The sequence below is a fragment of the Hypomesus nipponensis genome, chromosome 14 (genome assembly GCF_054491055.1).
Source record: "Hypomesus nipponensis isolate SF chromosome 14, ASM5449105v1, whole genome shotgun sequence".
NCBI classification, from domain to species: Eukaryota; Metazoa; Chordata; class Actinopteri; order Osmeriformes; family Osmeridae; genus Hypomesus; species Hypomesus nipponensis.
Window position 1 is genome coordinate 11,553,376 of NC_140374.1, and position 15,657 is coordinate 11,569,032.

Genomic DNA, 15,657 nt, shown 5'->3' on the forward strand with positions numbered 1-15,657 from the left:
GTGTGCTTGGGTGTGCATGCGCATGTGTGTGTACTAACCATTAGGCTTGGGAGGTGTTTTTAATGGAAATCTGAAGCGCTAAGTGCTGAGGATGGAGTGAGTGCTCTCTAGGAGAGATGATCTCTCTCTCTCTCGCTCCCTCTGTTCCTCTCATCTGGACCCTGTTATTGTGAGAAAGCAACAAAGCGCTGCATTAGCCACCGTGCTGCAGCCACACAGCTTTGATGTGGGCTCTGTAACCAAGGCACAGCGGTGGCCAGTGTCTGAGCCCAGTTCCAATGGCTGTTGTGTAATCAGATGTGTTTACTGTGTATTCAAGGAGAGAAGTGGCGTAAGCCATCCCCACTACAGACTGATGATGAACAAAACACTCCGAAACAACAACCCAACTCTTGGAGATGGTAGATGTGTTTTATTTATTTGAGATTTCATTCACAAATTCCCCAAATTCACAAAAAGGACTGTAAGATAAATAAATGGACTGTATAGTAATTTGACAATATCTTTTGTGGGATGAAAAGAAGCAGTACATTAAAATTACATAATATATTGATAATCTGCCGATGGCACCATCACTAGAAAAATAAGCATGTTATACAGTTATGTGAATGTAAGGACATATCAACATAGACGTATTTTATACACATCTGGGATCAATGAAATTTGCAGTAATTAAGTAAAGATTATCAAAGCACAATATATATTCCTGGTAGTACAGCATTAATTGCTATTAATTATTGTGTAAATATTGGATTTGTCATGCATGATTCAAGTTAGAAAGGCAAGAACTGCAACCTGGTTTGTTCTTAGTTTAAAATCAATTTCTCGAGTTCTTCATTGTCAGGTGTTGAAGTATTATTGAAACGTGAACGAGAGCACTGTATATCTCCTAATTAAGAATCCAAGTACAGCTCCCGTCGTTCTCTTCAGCATTGTGCTGGCAGTAGCAGGATGAGTCTGATCGTGCCCTGATTTCTCCAGCCCTGCATCTGTGAATGACAGCTCCAGGTGCTGCCCTCCTAGCCTGAACGGTGCAATGCCCCTGTCAGGGGACGGTGGCGGTGGTGGTGGGGGGGTGGTGAACACACACGCGAAAGAGCGTCTGGCTGCACCCCAGCAGCAGGGGGCAGGGGTACGGAGGGCGCCGTGGGGAGGGAGTGGTACCGGGGGGGGGGAGAAGTGGGTCGCGGGTTCTGCCGGCACCGGGGCGTCGTTGTCGGGGCCGTACCAGGCTGGGCCGTTTTCAAAAGCAGACAGCCTTTCATCTGGCACGTCAGCTGGGTTTACCTTCTCTTCTTTGGCGGGCCCTGGACGCCAGGAGTTCGCAGCTCGCTGTACTGCACCTGTAAAAACAAACAGGGGTTTGGTCGGAGGCAGGTAATCTGAGCTCAGTGGAGCGCACGGTAATGGCTCCCCTGAGAAGAGCTGGTGCAGGGGAAAGCCGGGCGGCCCAGCCTGTAATGAATCATTTTTTAAACACAGGAGCAGAGGGGATTAATCACAGAGAGGAAGGATTTGAGAAGTCAAGGGTTCCGTACCAGCGAACGCCCCCCACTACCCCCCCCCTCTACCCCCCCCCCTCTACCCCCCCCCCCCCTCCATCCTCCACCACAATCACAATATTAGAAGCAGACATCAACTGGTGAGACGACCTGCCAGTGATGGAGTTCAGAACTGCATAATCGCTCAACGCAAGTTGTGTCCTTGGTAAGGAAGTGTGTTTTCACGACACTAAGAATAGTCTCGGCTGATGCTCCTGATGAGCTGGAAAAGCAACCAGCATGTTCACTTCAACATGGGACCTCCAAGTTCACTTTGATTTCATCAGAGAGACGTAAAACGGTGACATTTGAACTTGAAACCCGGTTTCCTTTCTGTGATGTTTGCAGAGTTTCAAGACTCGAGATCAAAGATCGGTTTCAAGTCTCACTGTCTCCCTCCTCACAGATTCCTTCCTGTCAAAACATATTTGTTTGATAAATCTATTTTGAATGGTAAGAATGTGCAATAGCAAATAAAGAACATAAAGTAACTTACATAGGTTCCAGTACAGTGTGTGCTATAATGTTTCCATTATAACATGGATGGCCTTTTAATGGTTCATCATTTGAAATAAATTAAAAGTCAAATACAAATATGACTTGATTACAACCATATTGGGAAACAGATTGATTGTGGCAGAGAAAAAGAAAAAAAAAGATTTGAAGAACTTAAATGAATGCAACATAAGTTGCTTGGGAAGCATTTTTGTTTTGCTTCAACAATAACATGCTTGTGTAGAATAAAGGTACGGTCTTTATGCTAATCACTGGGCCCTGGTGATTAGAATGGGAGATGGAATGAAGGAACAAAGTGGCTGCCGTCTGCATCAGAACATGAAACTGTCCTCAGAACTGACAGCTGCTTCTTATTTAAGGACAGACACACTGCTGTCAGAAGTCCTGGTTTGAGGGGCTCTTTGTAGATTTGTACAGGCACTAATTGCCAAGTAATTTCGGCAGCACACAGGAGTTCTTCCTTGCCTCCTTGCCTTTATGGTTCATTTGTGTCCACACACCTATCTCGGGACTCGAGTTCAAAGGTAACAAAATGTAGCTTTTGTCTGCTGCTCATTTTGGGGGAGGGGGGGATGATGCTCTTCAATGTTTTTTGTTGTATTTTTTTTTACTGAATGTCAAGTCATTGTAGTGATGAGTCAACATGCATGTTTTGCTTTGTTTTGTTGATGTTTGTACTTATTACTAAGGATCTTTCTCCCTAAAACTACGGGAGAAGTCCTGTCTCGGCAGATTTAAGTGAGTCATTTTCAAAGCCGCAGCAACGCTCCCCCTCTGGGGAGCAGACATGTAAAGGCCGGTGAATCAAAATGTATTCACCATCTTGTTTTGCCAAGTCACTCAGCCAAATCTCAGACATCCACACAGGCCTTCCTCCAACAACATCACAGAGAATTTGGCAATTGCTCTCAGAGACAGGACATCAAGGGCTGAGCAGAGAGAAGGGGCTGGGGGGGTTAGAGTTTCTTTCCAGATCCAGACAGTCACGTATCCTGGCTGAACGCTGTCTGTCGAGTACCTGGGAGAGGAAGGCTCTGTGTGGGGCTCCGTTTCCTGCCCACGCACGGGTCGTGGTGAGAGAACAGAGAGCGGATGAACACCCAGCGTCACCTACAACTCTCTGGCAGCTCCTCTCCGCCCTGTGATGTAACCGCAAATGACATATCAGCCATGGCTAATATATGATCACATATGGCACCCAGCAGGACGGCGGGGGCTCACGACTACATTAATTGACTCCCCCGCCCTGATGTGAGGGGGGCCACGTCAGAGCCTCTCAGCTGACACAGAGCTTAGCACACCAGCCGGGGTTGCAGGGGCCTGCCACCGGCCCCTGGCCAATCACGAGCCCCTGTGTCACAGCGCTTTATCAGAGGCAGACAAAACTGCTAATCACGGACATGGCTGGAGCGATATGGTGGAGGACAGATCAGAGTAGACCCCATCCAGGCATCGGGGCCACCGCATCAATCCACACAGAGAAATAATTGGACTAGAGGTGCTTTAAAGGCGTGAGTCCATTAATAATCAAACAAAGGGAGAGGATATGTTTTTGCAACACTTGGGAATTCTGTTGGAGCAAATAATGCAGATATCTATTGGGAATTCCCTCCCTCTATCTGTATGTAAAATTGGACCCTTACCATTTGAACATCTGAAGGCACCCTCTTGAGGAAATCCAGTATTTCATTATTGTCAATGGCATAGGGGCTGCGCAGCTTCTTGGTAAATTTGTTAACGCCTGTGAAAACAAGAATGCATTAATAAATAAAGGTGTCATCCTGACTGCAATGTTGGAGGAAAAAAAGTTCCGCTAGCCGTTATCGCGGTGCGTTCACCGGTGTGTGTGTGTGAAATTGTACCTTGTGATGCTATTTCCATTGATCCCCAACAACCACATTATATCTGAGGCATGTCAATAAGATACAGACAATGAAATGGATAGGTTCGAACCTAAATAGATAAGTCGCTTAATAGAAAGCTATAATTCAGAAAGCAAGTGCGTATACACACGCACACACACACACACACACACACACACACGGGCACACACTGAGGCACACAGGTTTGTGTCTACAGCCAAAGGCAAGCCAGGTCCTTTGCAGTGCTGTACTTATAACACCAAGACTCCCAGCTACTCCCAAGACACCCTATCCCAGGATGAAAGGAGTCACTCATCCAGCAGAATTTGTCTATTTTATTCATTCTAATCTTCGCCATCACTGATGATTCTGGTACACATATGTTTCCTCCTCATGCGCGTCTGTACCAGAGAGAAATACACATTCGGCTGAGATCGGTCTGTAATGGGACCGTTCTATTCACAGCTTGCAACGGCAATTTACCTCGACGTGCAGACAAAGAACCTCAGGACGTAAATATGTACAACAACTTGAAACGTTTGCCTTGCAACCATCGAGATGGGGGTTAACTGGGGAGGCCGGAGAGGGTTTCAGAGAGTGCGCTTTTGTTTGATATCATCTTTTATTATCGATTAGTGTTGGAGGCAGCGTGGACCTGCCGTGGTTGTGGGCTAGCAGCTGGAGGAGGACAGGCTGTTCAGGGCCAACGTCTTCCTCTGACCGCTGAGACAGCCGTCTACCTCTAAATGACTACAGCAGATAATGAGATACTCCTGGTGGAGACTGCCCAAGGACATCATGTATTATATACCACATGATGTTCTCCCTCTGCTTTGTTTCCAAATACACACACACACACGCGCACGCACACGCACACACCCTGAGCCTGGCTAACTAACGGACTCGCTTGCAGCCCACACTGAGCAAAGCAGACTGTGCCTCTGCAGTTGTCTGATCTCTGGGCATCTGCAGAGGTGTGGGGATGGCTGACTGCTTCCATGACTTGAGAACAGGCGGAGCTGCATTCACACAGGGTTAAATATACAAACTATGAACCGTATGCTTTCGTTGTTCCGGGAACAACGGAGTAGAACTTTCAAATATGAACGTCAAGGGATTCTGGATGTTGCTTACCCCATATCAACACGATGTAGCGCAGTGGGATGTAGTATAACGCTGTCGTTGCCACAAAGAGAACCAGACAGGCAAGACAGGACAGGAAGGGTACAGACCAGTTGAAAGTGCTGTGAAAGAAATATTGCAGCAAAATAAACGATCATGAACATTCAGCACTGAGACAAGATGCAGCTGTCAGAGGGATGGGAAAAGCCTGAAATGCTAAACTTACTTCTTGATTCTTTCTCCCACGCTCGCAATTTCGTCTAAAATGTTTTGGACAGTGATGACTATCTCCTGCACCATATGGATTTTCTCCATCAAACCTTTTTTCCCGGATTCCTAAAAATACACAGAGAGCCCTGATGAAGAACTGTACACATTGGGTAAAAAGCAGACAGTAAACCAGTTTATCTTGTCTGTGCTATCATGAGTAATTCATCTATTGAATAGCCTATAATGAGCAAACTCTATTTCTCTTCAGACGATGCTTTTGAAAATGAGATAGATTCACTGTTGAAAAGCTGTTATGTAGATGGCTGCAAGATTTCTGCCTTTGTCCACTATACACAATGGCAGTGTTACACACGCACAGCACAATCAAAGATCCACTAGAGGATGAAAAATAGACAAAAATGGCCATCAGCAATCAGGCAGCTGAGACGACCCAGACAGTGAGTGCAGGAGGTTCACAACTTATAAGACTTCAAATTTGCTGGTTTTCACAGGGCGGGTTTGGGCTTGTTCATGCAATCCTATCTCCCCCACCTCCCATTCTGTCCTCACACCTCTGGGGCGTGTCTCTATGTGAGCTCTGCCACCTCTGAACACTGGCTGGAATCACTGGCTACAGTAAATTCTCACTTACATGTGGCTCTTGTCACATGTGAATGAGCTTCACTGCTATAGCCAACACACCGCACAATACAATACCGTAGCCTTCATTTTGAAAATGATGCAAACGCATAATGGTTTTACTGGACGTGATACCGTACACCTCTTGTGGTACTGCAGATAGACCTGGCTTAGCGAGAAGTCAATTTCAGGGGGAGAAAAGGGAGTTATTCTCAAGCTTGTCTACAGTTGAAATAGATCACATCAGCGCAGGTAACGGCACAGGGCGAGCCTTGAAGCCTTGAAGCCTTCCACAGGGAGAGAGAGCGGGCCGGAGGTAACGCGTGTAATGCAAGCTAAGGAGGGCTGAGAAGCCTCACATCAAAAGAAGGAAATAATGACAGGAATGATGACAGAGGACGAGGGAAAAGGGGAGAGCGAGTGCGAGGGGGTGGGGAGGAGGAGGAGGGGGGGGGGGGGGGGGAGGAAGGAGCCGTCTGATGGACTCTAACACTATGCGGATGTCTGTGTTTGTGTTAAAAGCCAGTCGCAGTCCCCGGCTCGCTGACAGCGTCCAGACAGAATGCCTTCATCAGAGCCTGGTGAGGCAGCCCCTGGGAAAAACCAGTTGTCCGCCTGCATAGAGACTCCCTACTGTCAGTCCCCAGCCTCCTCCACGACGGGGAGGTGCAGGAAGAGAGCCATTCCCACACCATGAGAGCCTCTCCACCCAGCTCTGCTCTGGAGGCACAGACAGGATGTTCGTCCTTGTCCAAAAAAGGAGAAAACATCTTGAAAATGCCCTCTTAGAGAGATCCACAAAGGGATTATCTCATCCCCCCTGTCATGGAAAAAAGGGCGCTACCCTTTTGCATCATTTTAGCAGACATCACTTTCCTACACATCACTGCATTAGGGGCAAAGGGGACCTTCAACCTCTGTCTAATGTGCATGCAGATCCTTTACTTCACATTAGGTGTTAATTGAGCTCTTTCTCCTGAGCTCTCATTGAGAGCAGGGGAAACTGTGTGAGCCCGCTAAAAGCCATTAAGATCCATGTCTGTGCGCTCCTGATGGACTGAAAGAGCTGTGCGTGGGGAAATGATAGCTGGCTGGATATGGAGCCTCATCAGTTAGGCTCAGATTCCCTTTCATATCCCTATCTAAACTTGTTTAGGCCCCCTCTTACACAAATTAGAATTTAAATCTAATAAGAGATAGGAACTGTTATTTAACTGCAACAGATACACGCACGAGGTAAATTTAGCAAGCCCAGCCAGGGGAAAAAAGGGGAGAAACGAAAACACTGTGCAGCTTTTATTTGAAGGGGGAGAATGACCAAAAGATATAGGCCTTCTCTAAAGTATGCATCAACAAGCTCTCATGATTATCGTCATTCATCTCCCTTAAGACCCTTGAAGTCCTCCATCTCCTTAGTGACGAGAATTGGAAGTCCTCCCTGCATTACTCATTTGATGATATTCTATTTATCTTTGTTCATTTTCCTTTTCAGTCCTGTACAAAACGGCTCAGGGCTCCTAGAAAACAAAAATAAATAAAACAGCTCCCTCTGAAGTGAAAAAGGATGGGTAGCTAAGGGATGGGCTACATGAATTCTAAATGTCTACTGATTAGAAAACCTGTGTCAAATCATATTCTCATTTCAGATAAAATTGTAAAAGGTACCATTTAAGGCAGTGTAATGGAGAAGAGATTTGATCTCCTGCACAAAGGTAAACAGGAAATGTAATCTCACAGGCATGGCGGGCATTATCAGAAGCTGGAAAAAGCTCATTTAACATTGCTTTCATTTGAATAAAAGGAACCAGATTTGAATATGCATTCAAACATGACTGAATATTTCCTAGTGACTTATTTCACAAAGGCGAGAAATGCGCATCTTAATGAAAGACACCTGTTCTGGCATCGATTCTCGCAACTAAAATGGGGCAGCAGACAAATGGATGCACAAAACAAAAGTGCTGCCTCCACCGCAGTCTCCGTCTGTGTTAGAGGGTGCATTATGCAGCGCCTCCCACGGTAAACAACAGCCAGCGTGACATGGGCAGTCTGTCTGACTGCTGTGTTGAAGGTGACCCAGAGGTGAGTATGGTCTGAGGGGTGAGAGAAAGTGACCCTCCAGCTCAATCTGACACCCCCTTCCACCCCTCCCCTCGCTCGTTCCCCTTCATCCCCCCCAGCCCCTCCAGTCCCCTGGGCAGGACCTGAGGAGTGCTGCTCCCCCAGACTAGCCAGCCAGCCAGCTAGCCGGGGGATGTGGCAGGGTTGTTTCATCTCCCCCGCTCATTTGTGATGGAGATCTATGTGGTTGTTTTGCTTCTCTGTTTCTCTATTTTATGATTAAATATTGTATATCTGCACAATTGATACCTAAGGCCAAAGGGAAGTCACTTTGCCCACAGATCATTTGTAAGCTGTCTCTTTCCCTGAGGACAGATTTGTTCAGCGAGAGAGGATCTGTTCTGTATTATCCCTGCTGTAACAGAGCCTTGCCTTTCGTCTCTCTTTAACGTCATGCCTCACATTCCAAGTTCTCCAGCGGAGGTTTACATTTTCCCTTCCTCCAGGGGAAAACAGGAATGGAAAAAAAAACATATTTGAGTGGTAATCATAACCTTCTCAGAGGGACTAGCCTTTATTCACATCCTAACCAAAGGATTATGGGGAAAATACAGCGCCTTTGAAGTCATCACATTTTAACACTGATCACTTTTTAACCCCAAATATTTCCAAAGAAGCTTTGATATGAAGTGTAAAGCTACACGGCTTGATCTGCGGCATGATATCACATTTAAGTGACGGCGAAACCATAACAACACTTTCAGAAAAGCCACTTTAAATTAAAGCTGACAGCTTAAAACAAACATGGGCGACTGCTTAATTAGTAAATGAAAGGAGATATTTCATTTCCACATGAGTGTGAATGGGCTTATGAGGCTCACGGTAAACCTTTCACTAGCGACTTCAAGGTCCAGAAACGGAGTTCTGCAAGACATGCATTTAACATGCTTTTTTTTCTTTTCCTTTTTTACTGCCGTTTGAAAATTGTACAGCTTTCGTCTAACTATCATAAAAAGCAAGGAATACAACCCAACATTATGAAGCTTGAGAGCTTGTAGCATAGAAACCGTTGTGTAAACATAGGAATTAAGACCTGTGAAGTACTGACATTATGTAAACTTCCTGCATAAAAATAACTCGCCATTAACAAATACTCATACAACATAGCCTCCATCCATTTTTTTTTTCCCCTCCCAAGATATCATTGCTAACCCAGTGCTGCTTAGCGTGTATGCACACATATCATAGGAGCTTCATACATGAATTAGCCTGAGCTTTCAGAGGGGATTCAGTTGATGGAGCCAGCGTTTGAAACGCAGGATGTTCTCCTCCATAGGTGAAGGTAGCCCTAGGTCATCACAATAGAATATATTGAGCACATTATGGATATGAATCCGGGGTCTAGTCACACAGCAGTAGGGGGTCATAGCTAGGAGGCTTTGCAGCAGTCCGACTCTTCCTCGCTTCCCCACCATAAAGCAATAACACACAGAGCCCGTTAACACTGCTCTGTCTACCGGTGGGACACACTTCTAAGTAAATATAGGATATAGGCCTACACTCTGGGGATCCACAGTTTTTAGGGAGAGTTATCATAATAGCTACAGTATTTTGATATCAGTTACTCTTCAGGAGAATCACATTGAGATGAAAGATGACTTACATAAAGTCATTATTATTTCCTGAGAAGGGAGCGCATAAGTGAGTGATCGTTTTCAGAGTGGGATCCTAATATTCTCCTCTCTACGGCGGTACTATTGCACTTAGCTTGATTTGTTATTGTAGCCAAAGGTCATTCTTGTAGTTACCATCCCGTTTAGAAAAGTCTGGTGAAAAATCTTCACTGGCTGCTAATATTCCCAATGGCTGGCAAACTTCAATTAATGATGCAGTTTAACGTTGATTTATAGAGTTTCAAAGGGCTGGGACACTGCAGCAGAGCACATTAGCAGAGAGAGATACTCAATCCCCAGGGGACCAGAATAAAGAGCATGCGGGAGATGTGTTTGTTCACATGGTGTTACTGTTTCACACACTCGATAGTGTCCTAATTTGGAATGCATGAAATACTGTTCTATTCTTAGATTAAAAAAAAAAAAAATGAAAAGAAAAAAAGGCTTCTGAGAATTTATTTTCCATCTAACTTTAGAAGTCTCCACCGGATATTGTATATCTGCCATAGCAAAACACATTGTTATTTTAGAGCGTTTAGAAGAAAAGAAAATAAGCTACCTTCTCATCTTCCTCTTCTTCGTCGGCCATGGTCATGTTCACCTAGAGGAGAGAAAGGAGAGAGGGTGTAGCAAAAGGGACAGGGGCACATGAGCACTGGAGCATTTTTAACAAACACCTTGTAATGAAATTCTCCACTAGTACATACACCCCTATTGGGAGAGGCCTGTTTCCATAGAGACTGCATCACAGGGGTGACCTCACACAAAAGAAGAGGTGACCGAAGGCCCTCCTCACAAGAGCACTGTCACAGCAAAGCAATCTCATTTCTACACAACATAAACACACGGAGCAACGGAAAGAGGAAAGACGAAGAAGGGGAAAAAAAGAGCCCCACATTTAATTTGGATGCTGTTGCCTAGATCACTTTACATCAACTCATCCCTGACCCCGTAGAGTTGCACACTGTGACATTGCCCGGGAACAGGGGCTGTGTTAGTGCTTGGCCAGAGAGTCACACAGAGGTTGACAGAGGCTCTTCGCTGGATATGAGGGTGAACCCTGGCTTTAACATTGCCCAGGGACGCCTTCACCGCCAGGAGCCACAAACACAATGAGGGGGCCGGGGCTGTGGCTCCGGGGAGGGGACGCGAGCAGGCCGAGGCCTGGCCGTCAAAATGGCTTTACAACGCAGTGAGATTGGAGGGCAGTGAAAAGTGTGAACAGCATTAACCTTTACAGACACGGGAAGGGGGGGGGGGGAGACTTGATTTCCATAACCACGGAGAGAGGTGAGATCGCCGTACCATCCTGAGAATGGACTCCACACCCTCTGTTTACAACAGCGGCTGCGAATGGTACGCTGTGTGCTGCATTGACACTGCGTGGTCAGACGCTTCAAAAAAATACATCCGAATGAGACGAGGATAGCAAAAAGAAAACATGTTGATTCGATATTGTTGTGAGGGTCATGCAGTATGCCGCGGTCTAGTATGTCTCGAGTCTTGTATTACAGAAATGCACCTGCCAGGCAGGCATGTGGAGTTAGCAGTGTGTCTGTGACACGTGTACGGTATATGCAATGCATGGGGGACGTGTGTATGGGGAGAAAGGTGTAGTGTGGATGATAACACTTACCAGGTCCTGGTTGGAGCTGATTCTGCCCAGTGTGATCTGGACATAGTTCCAGCCAACGAGCAGGAGAAGGAAGAGGGGCAGCATGAAGAGCTCCCAGTGCCATACGGTCAGCACAAACATCTGAAAGACAGCACAGGACATGAGCAGACGCGTGGCTAGGCCCCATACTGGCACCGTGTGGCACAGCCCTCGAACAAGCAGACGTGTTCCACCGACCTCTTAGACCACGGACCCGGACCGTGCCCAGACGGAACGGGCGGAAAAACCACCCTACTACGGAAATCCCAGCATGCCTCTCGACCAAAACAAGCCATAATGTGTTTTGCTGGCATCCAAGCCCCTATGGCACTGCACAGCAGACTGCAAAGACACGCCACTCTGCATGCCGTGGCCGCACGGATTTAGTGGCGGGGAAGTGAGAGACATTCAGGGACAACTTTTAATATCCCCCAAATCCTATTTATTTACACCGATAACTCAGCGCTGGCAATATGCCTTTGAGCAGAGCAGGGCGTATGACAGGGATAGTCACGGCGTCCTGTCTCCTTCCTAGCACATCAAATCCTCTTAGACTTGGAGGCATCCAGGCTGTCTGACTGTGACTAGGCACATATGGCGACTGGAGGAGCCTTTGCAACGTTTACCCCCTCCACGGCGCCGATACTGAGAAAAGCCAAGACCCCTGGTAGAAATAAGATGGATCACACTGGATGAGTAATCCCTCATAATTCTGTAAAGGAGCAGCACTAAGCACGCAGCACAACACCCACTGCACTTCACAGCAGAGCACTAATTGGATGGCAGCATTTAAACCCATTTAGTGACAGCCTAATGAGTCTGTCTCAAACCGAAATTGTCAGAGATGCGGTGCGAGGAGGATCACACAAGCAGGCTGACAGGCCTGAAAGAAAAAAAAGAAAGTCCCACAAAGTTGAATCTTTTAAATCTATTATGATATCATTATGTGAATGGCACTTACACACTGTACTCATTTCACACACATTTAAAACACAAATTCCCATCATGCATATTTAGTGTTGTTCCTCTAATTAAATATGTGTGTAATTAATTTTTCTCCCTAAAATCCTTCAAACGACTCAAAACACCTCTCTCGTGTTCAATTTCAAAAGCACTTGAAAAAAAATCATTCAAACACAGAATACCTTTCTTCACCTAACCTGTACCCAGTGGAAAGACACCGCTTGCTCAGTTGCAGCTACAACAGCATACCGTGCAGTCCCAGCCCTCAGTCAAACCTGCTGGAGGCGGCTTATAGTAAAAACAATATGTTAGACATGGGCCTGAGACAAGATGTGAAGTGGTGGGGCCTTCGGGCCTCCTTTGTTGCCCTGTAAACAGCAGACTGGCCCTGTCAAACCAGCCAGCATCCAGCCCTCTTGCTTAGGGCTTGGTCTACCTAGTGCCTGCCACGCCACGCTTGGGTTCAAACAGCCACGAGGGAAACGTGAACCATGAGTAATGCACACAACACCCCGGTGCTCTCGCAGCCCAGGGCATCAACCCATCCTAGGTTACCCAGGCTCAATAACATCGGGGGAAACGGAGAGTTGTAAAGGAGCACAGTGGAACGACCGAGATGTGAAGTGATAATATTAACAATATGTTACTGTTATTTCTACATAACGACTCATTTGAATAATGCAGCCACTTACTAAAGCTGGTGGGGGAAATCAAAGGTAAACAATGAATATGCATGATGCAAGAGGTAGCTGCACCGTTTCGCCTCTCGGTTATGAATAACCTACGTCATATGTTGTCACCTCCATTCCCAGGAGACTATTCTACAGCAACGCTCTTTTCACCCCTGAGGAATTCAGCAGGCTGGCGGACAGGTAGCCTGTCATATCCAGAGCATTCTTTGAAAAAAAAAGAGGAAAAGAGAGGAGGAGGAAAGAAATGTGCCTGGAAACTGACATGAGCCCAGCAGGAATGTTCAACCTCTTGCCCTCCCTGCGAAAGCTGCTACATTAACCACTAAAGTCTAATTGCCTGGTCTCTGTCTTCCTGTGCAAGTCAACAGAGGGAGCCAATTCATTTCCTCCCAGGGAGTCGGCACTGAGAATCTGTCACAGGTATTCATAATCGCCCACTAATGCAAATTTTTGCTTGCCGCACACTGGCTTGGTGGACAAGATAAAAGCCTCCAGAAATACAATGCCTTGTGTCTAAACTGAGCGCCTAAATGAGGGTCTAAACCAAAACTGTCAGAAATATCTCCTCAATTCCTCCCTCGCAGTGTCTCAGCCCGTGTGTGTAGGATTTACAAGGCTTTTTTTCTTTCTCGACACTAATAAAAACCTTCCTGTGAACATCTGGGAAAGCTTCTCCGGTTCCTTCACTCAGGAGCACAGACTGTGACTGGCCCGTCAGATATCCCTCATTAATGAGCTGAGGCAGAGCTATACCTTTCCCTTGTCTGCTCACATTCTCCGTGGCTTCTGTGAAATGTAGACGGAACTAATTCCGCGCTAAGTGGTTTATGTTTTATTAGCAGGGAGCTGAGTGATTAAAGTCTGCCATGGACAAAGTGCAACCTGTCAGGCTTCAGTGTAAATTTATATTGAAAATAATCCACCTTTTAATTGCCCTCAAAGTTAGGCCCTATTTCAGTCTTGAGAGCCAAGTTGCTTTTATTTATTTTATTCATCCCTCAACAAATTACACACCGTATGACAACAGGAACCTCAAAGCTCCAAAACACTACAACGCTAATACGTTACATGGGCGGTAAAACAGTCATTTATTTCACCAGAAGGACGTAAAGCAACACACAGCAAAGCAGGGGACCTAATAATTAATGATCTACCTGAGCGTCTAGGTTTACACACAGCAGAATTGGGTAATGAACGACTCGTAATTGAACAAGTGTTGGTATGTACTGTAAGTCTGGGAGGAGTGCCTCTAATGTAGGAAACCTCCCTTGACAAACACCATTTAGCTGAAAAATGCCTGCGTGATTATGCACGGGGTGTCGAGGAGGAGGAGGGAGGGGCGAACAAAAAGAATGAATTAATAAAACTATTAGTGTGTGGTGGAGTAGGTGATGGAGATGCACTCTCCTTAGCCACCTGTAAACGCCTGGAGAAGGGCCGACCCCGGGCAGAGCCACTCTGCCAGCAGGGTTAAGAACAGGCTGACAGATTTGTTTTATAGTGCCATTAATATGATTCCACTAAATGCATTCTGCGCCTTCTCATGCAGATCCTCTGGCCGGCAGAAACCAGCACCTAATAATAAAGCACTCAGCGATTAAAAGTGTGAATAAAATAACTCTTAAAGCTTAGCAAGCATGGCAGCTATACCACCACCCACACTCTCCCTGGAGGGGGTGGGGGGACTGCAGTGGGAACAAAAGGACAAAGACACCCTCACCAAGAGTTTCTACCAGGCTGCAAATTGATTAATGGAGGAGGGGGGCGGGGCCTGTCTACCAACCCAGACGACTGAGTGACAGCCTCGACACCCGACGACAAGGCAGCCAACTGCTTCACGAGTGCACCACAATGCACAATGTAAACATATACTGTACACGAGCCAAACCAGCCACGCTGATTAATGCACTGTCATTTTCACCTCTTGCAGACAAAACATATCAGGAAAAGATGCATGTTATTTTACTGAACATGGTGCCAGAACGTGCTCGCTTTAAACACCAATGAATGCCGTATTGAAAATATAGCAATTACGGTATATAAACAATTACCATTGGTATCCTGCCTGTGTCTATCTGGTGTTTCTGTTCAGTTGCGCTTGGAAAACTAAACAAAGCAAAGAGAGAGCCAGCTAGCATTATGAGGGTCAGTCATGGGGGCCGTGGATGGATGCCAGATAGCATGAGCATAGCTGAGAGAGTTTAACAAGACTGACTACAGGCTGCTGCAGGGTGTGTGTGCCTGCGTGTGAGTTAGTGAGTGAACGAGTGAGTGTATTTGTACATGCACACATTCACACACAGAACACGCATGCATGAAGTAAAGAACAAATCGCTACATTTTGAAAGAGGTAGAAACCTTGCATAATTACTTTTTCTGGGTGAAATCAAGGGCAGTAGGAGTAATCTGCATTGCTTCCTCAATTAAAATACAAAAAAGGAGATTAATAATGAATCAAAGGCCCCAGTGGCTGTTCAGCTCACACGGGCCTTTTTTTCAGCCAGGCTGGAACAGAGAGTCTGGCTGAGGGCTAATGTTGGGGACCAGAGAGGCAGCCTTGAAAGCAGTTGTAAACGCAGAGCAATGAGACATGTAATTTGTGGTGAGCCTGGGCCAGTGTGAGGACAGGCTTTCAGGGGGTGTCGGAAGCAGAGGAAGCCCAGATACGATTTCTCTGCAGGGCAGGTAAAGTGTGTGGGCAGCCATGGCGCTCGGAGCAAACTC

The 15,657-nt window shown here is 46.3% G+C and overlaps 1 protein-coding gene across 1 annotated transcript in view; it reads right to left on the reverse strand.

Moving 5' to 3' along the window:
* Positions 1-399: 399 nt before the first annotated feature.
* The window catches only part of mctp2a (multiple C2 domains, transmembrane 2a), a 34,767-nt gene continuing 19,509 nt past the window's right edge, over positions 400-15,657 (reverse strand). Inside the window, exons 18-23 of the mRNA XM_084672706.1 lie at positions 11,261-11,380; positions 10,184-10,225; positions 5,268-5,377; positions 5,054-5,163; positions 3,701-3,798; positions 400-1,343 (exon numbers count right to left, since the gene is read on the reverse strand). Coding sequence (XP_084528832.1) covers positions 1,284-1,343; positions 3,701-3,798; positions 5,054-5,163; positions 5,268-5,377; positions 10,184-10,225; positions 11,261-11,380 — 540 coding nt within the window. The 3' untranslated portion in view covers positions 400-1,283. The remainder of the gene's footprint in view (positions 1,344-3,700; positions 3,799-5,053; positions 5,164-5,267; positions 5,378-10,183; positions 10,226-11,260; positions 11,381-15,657) is intronic.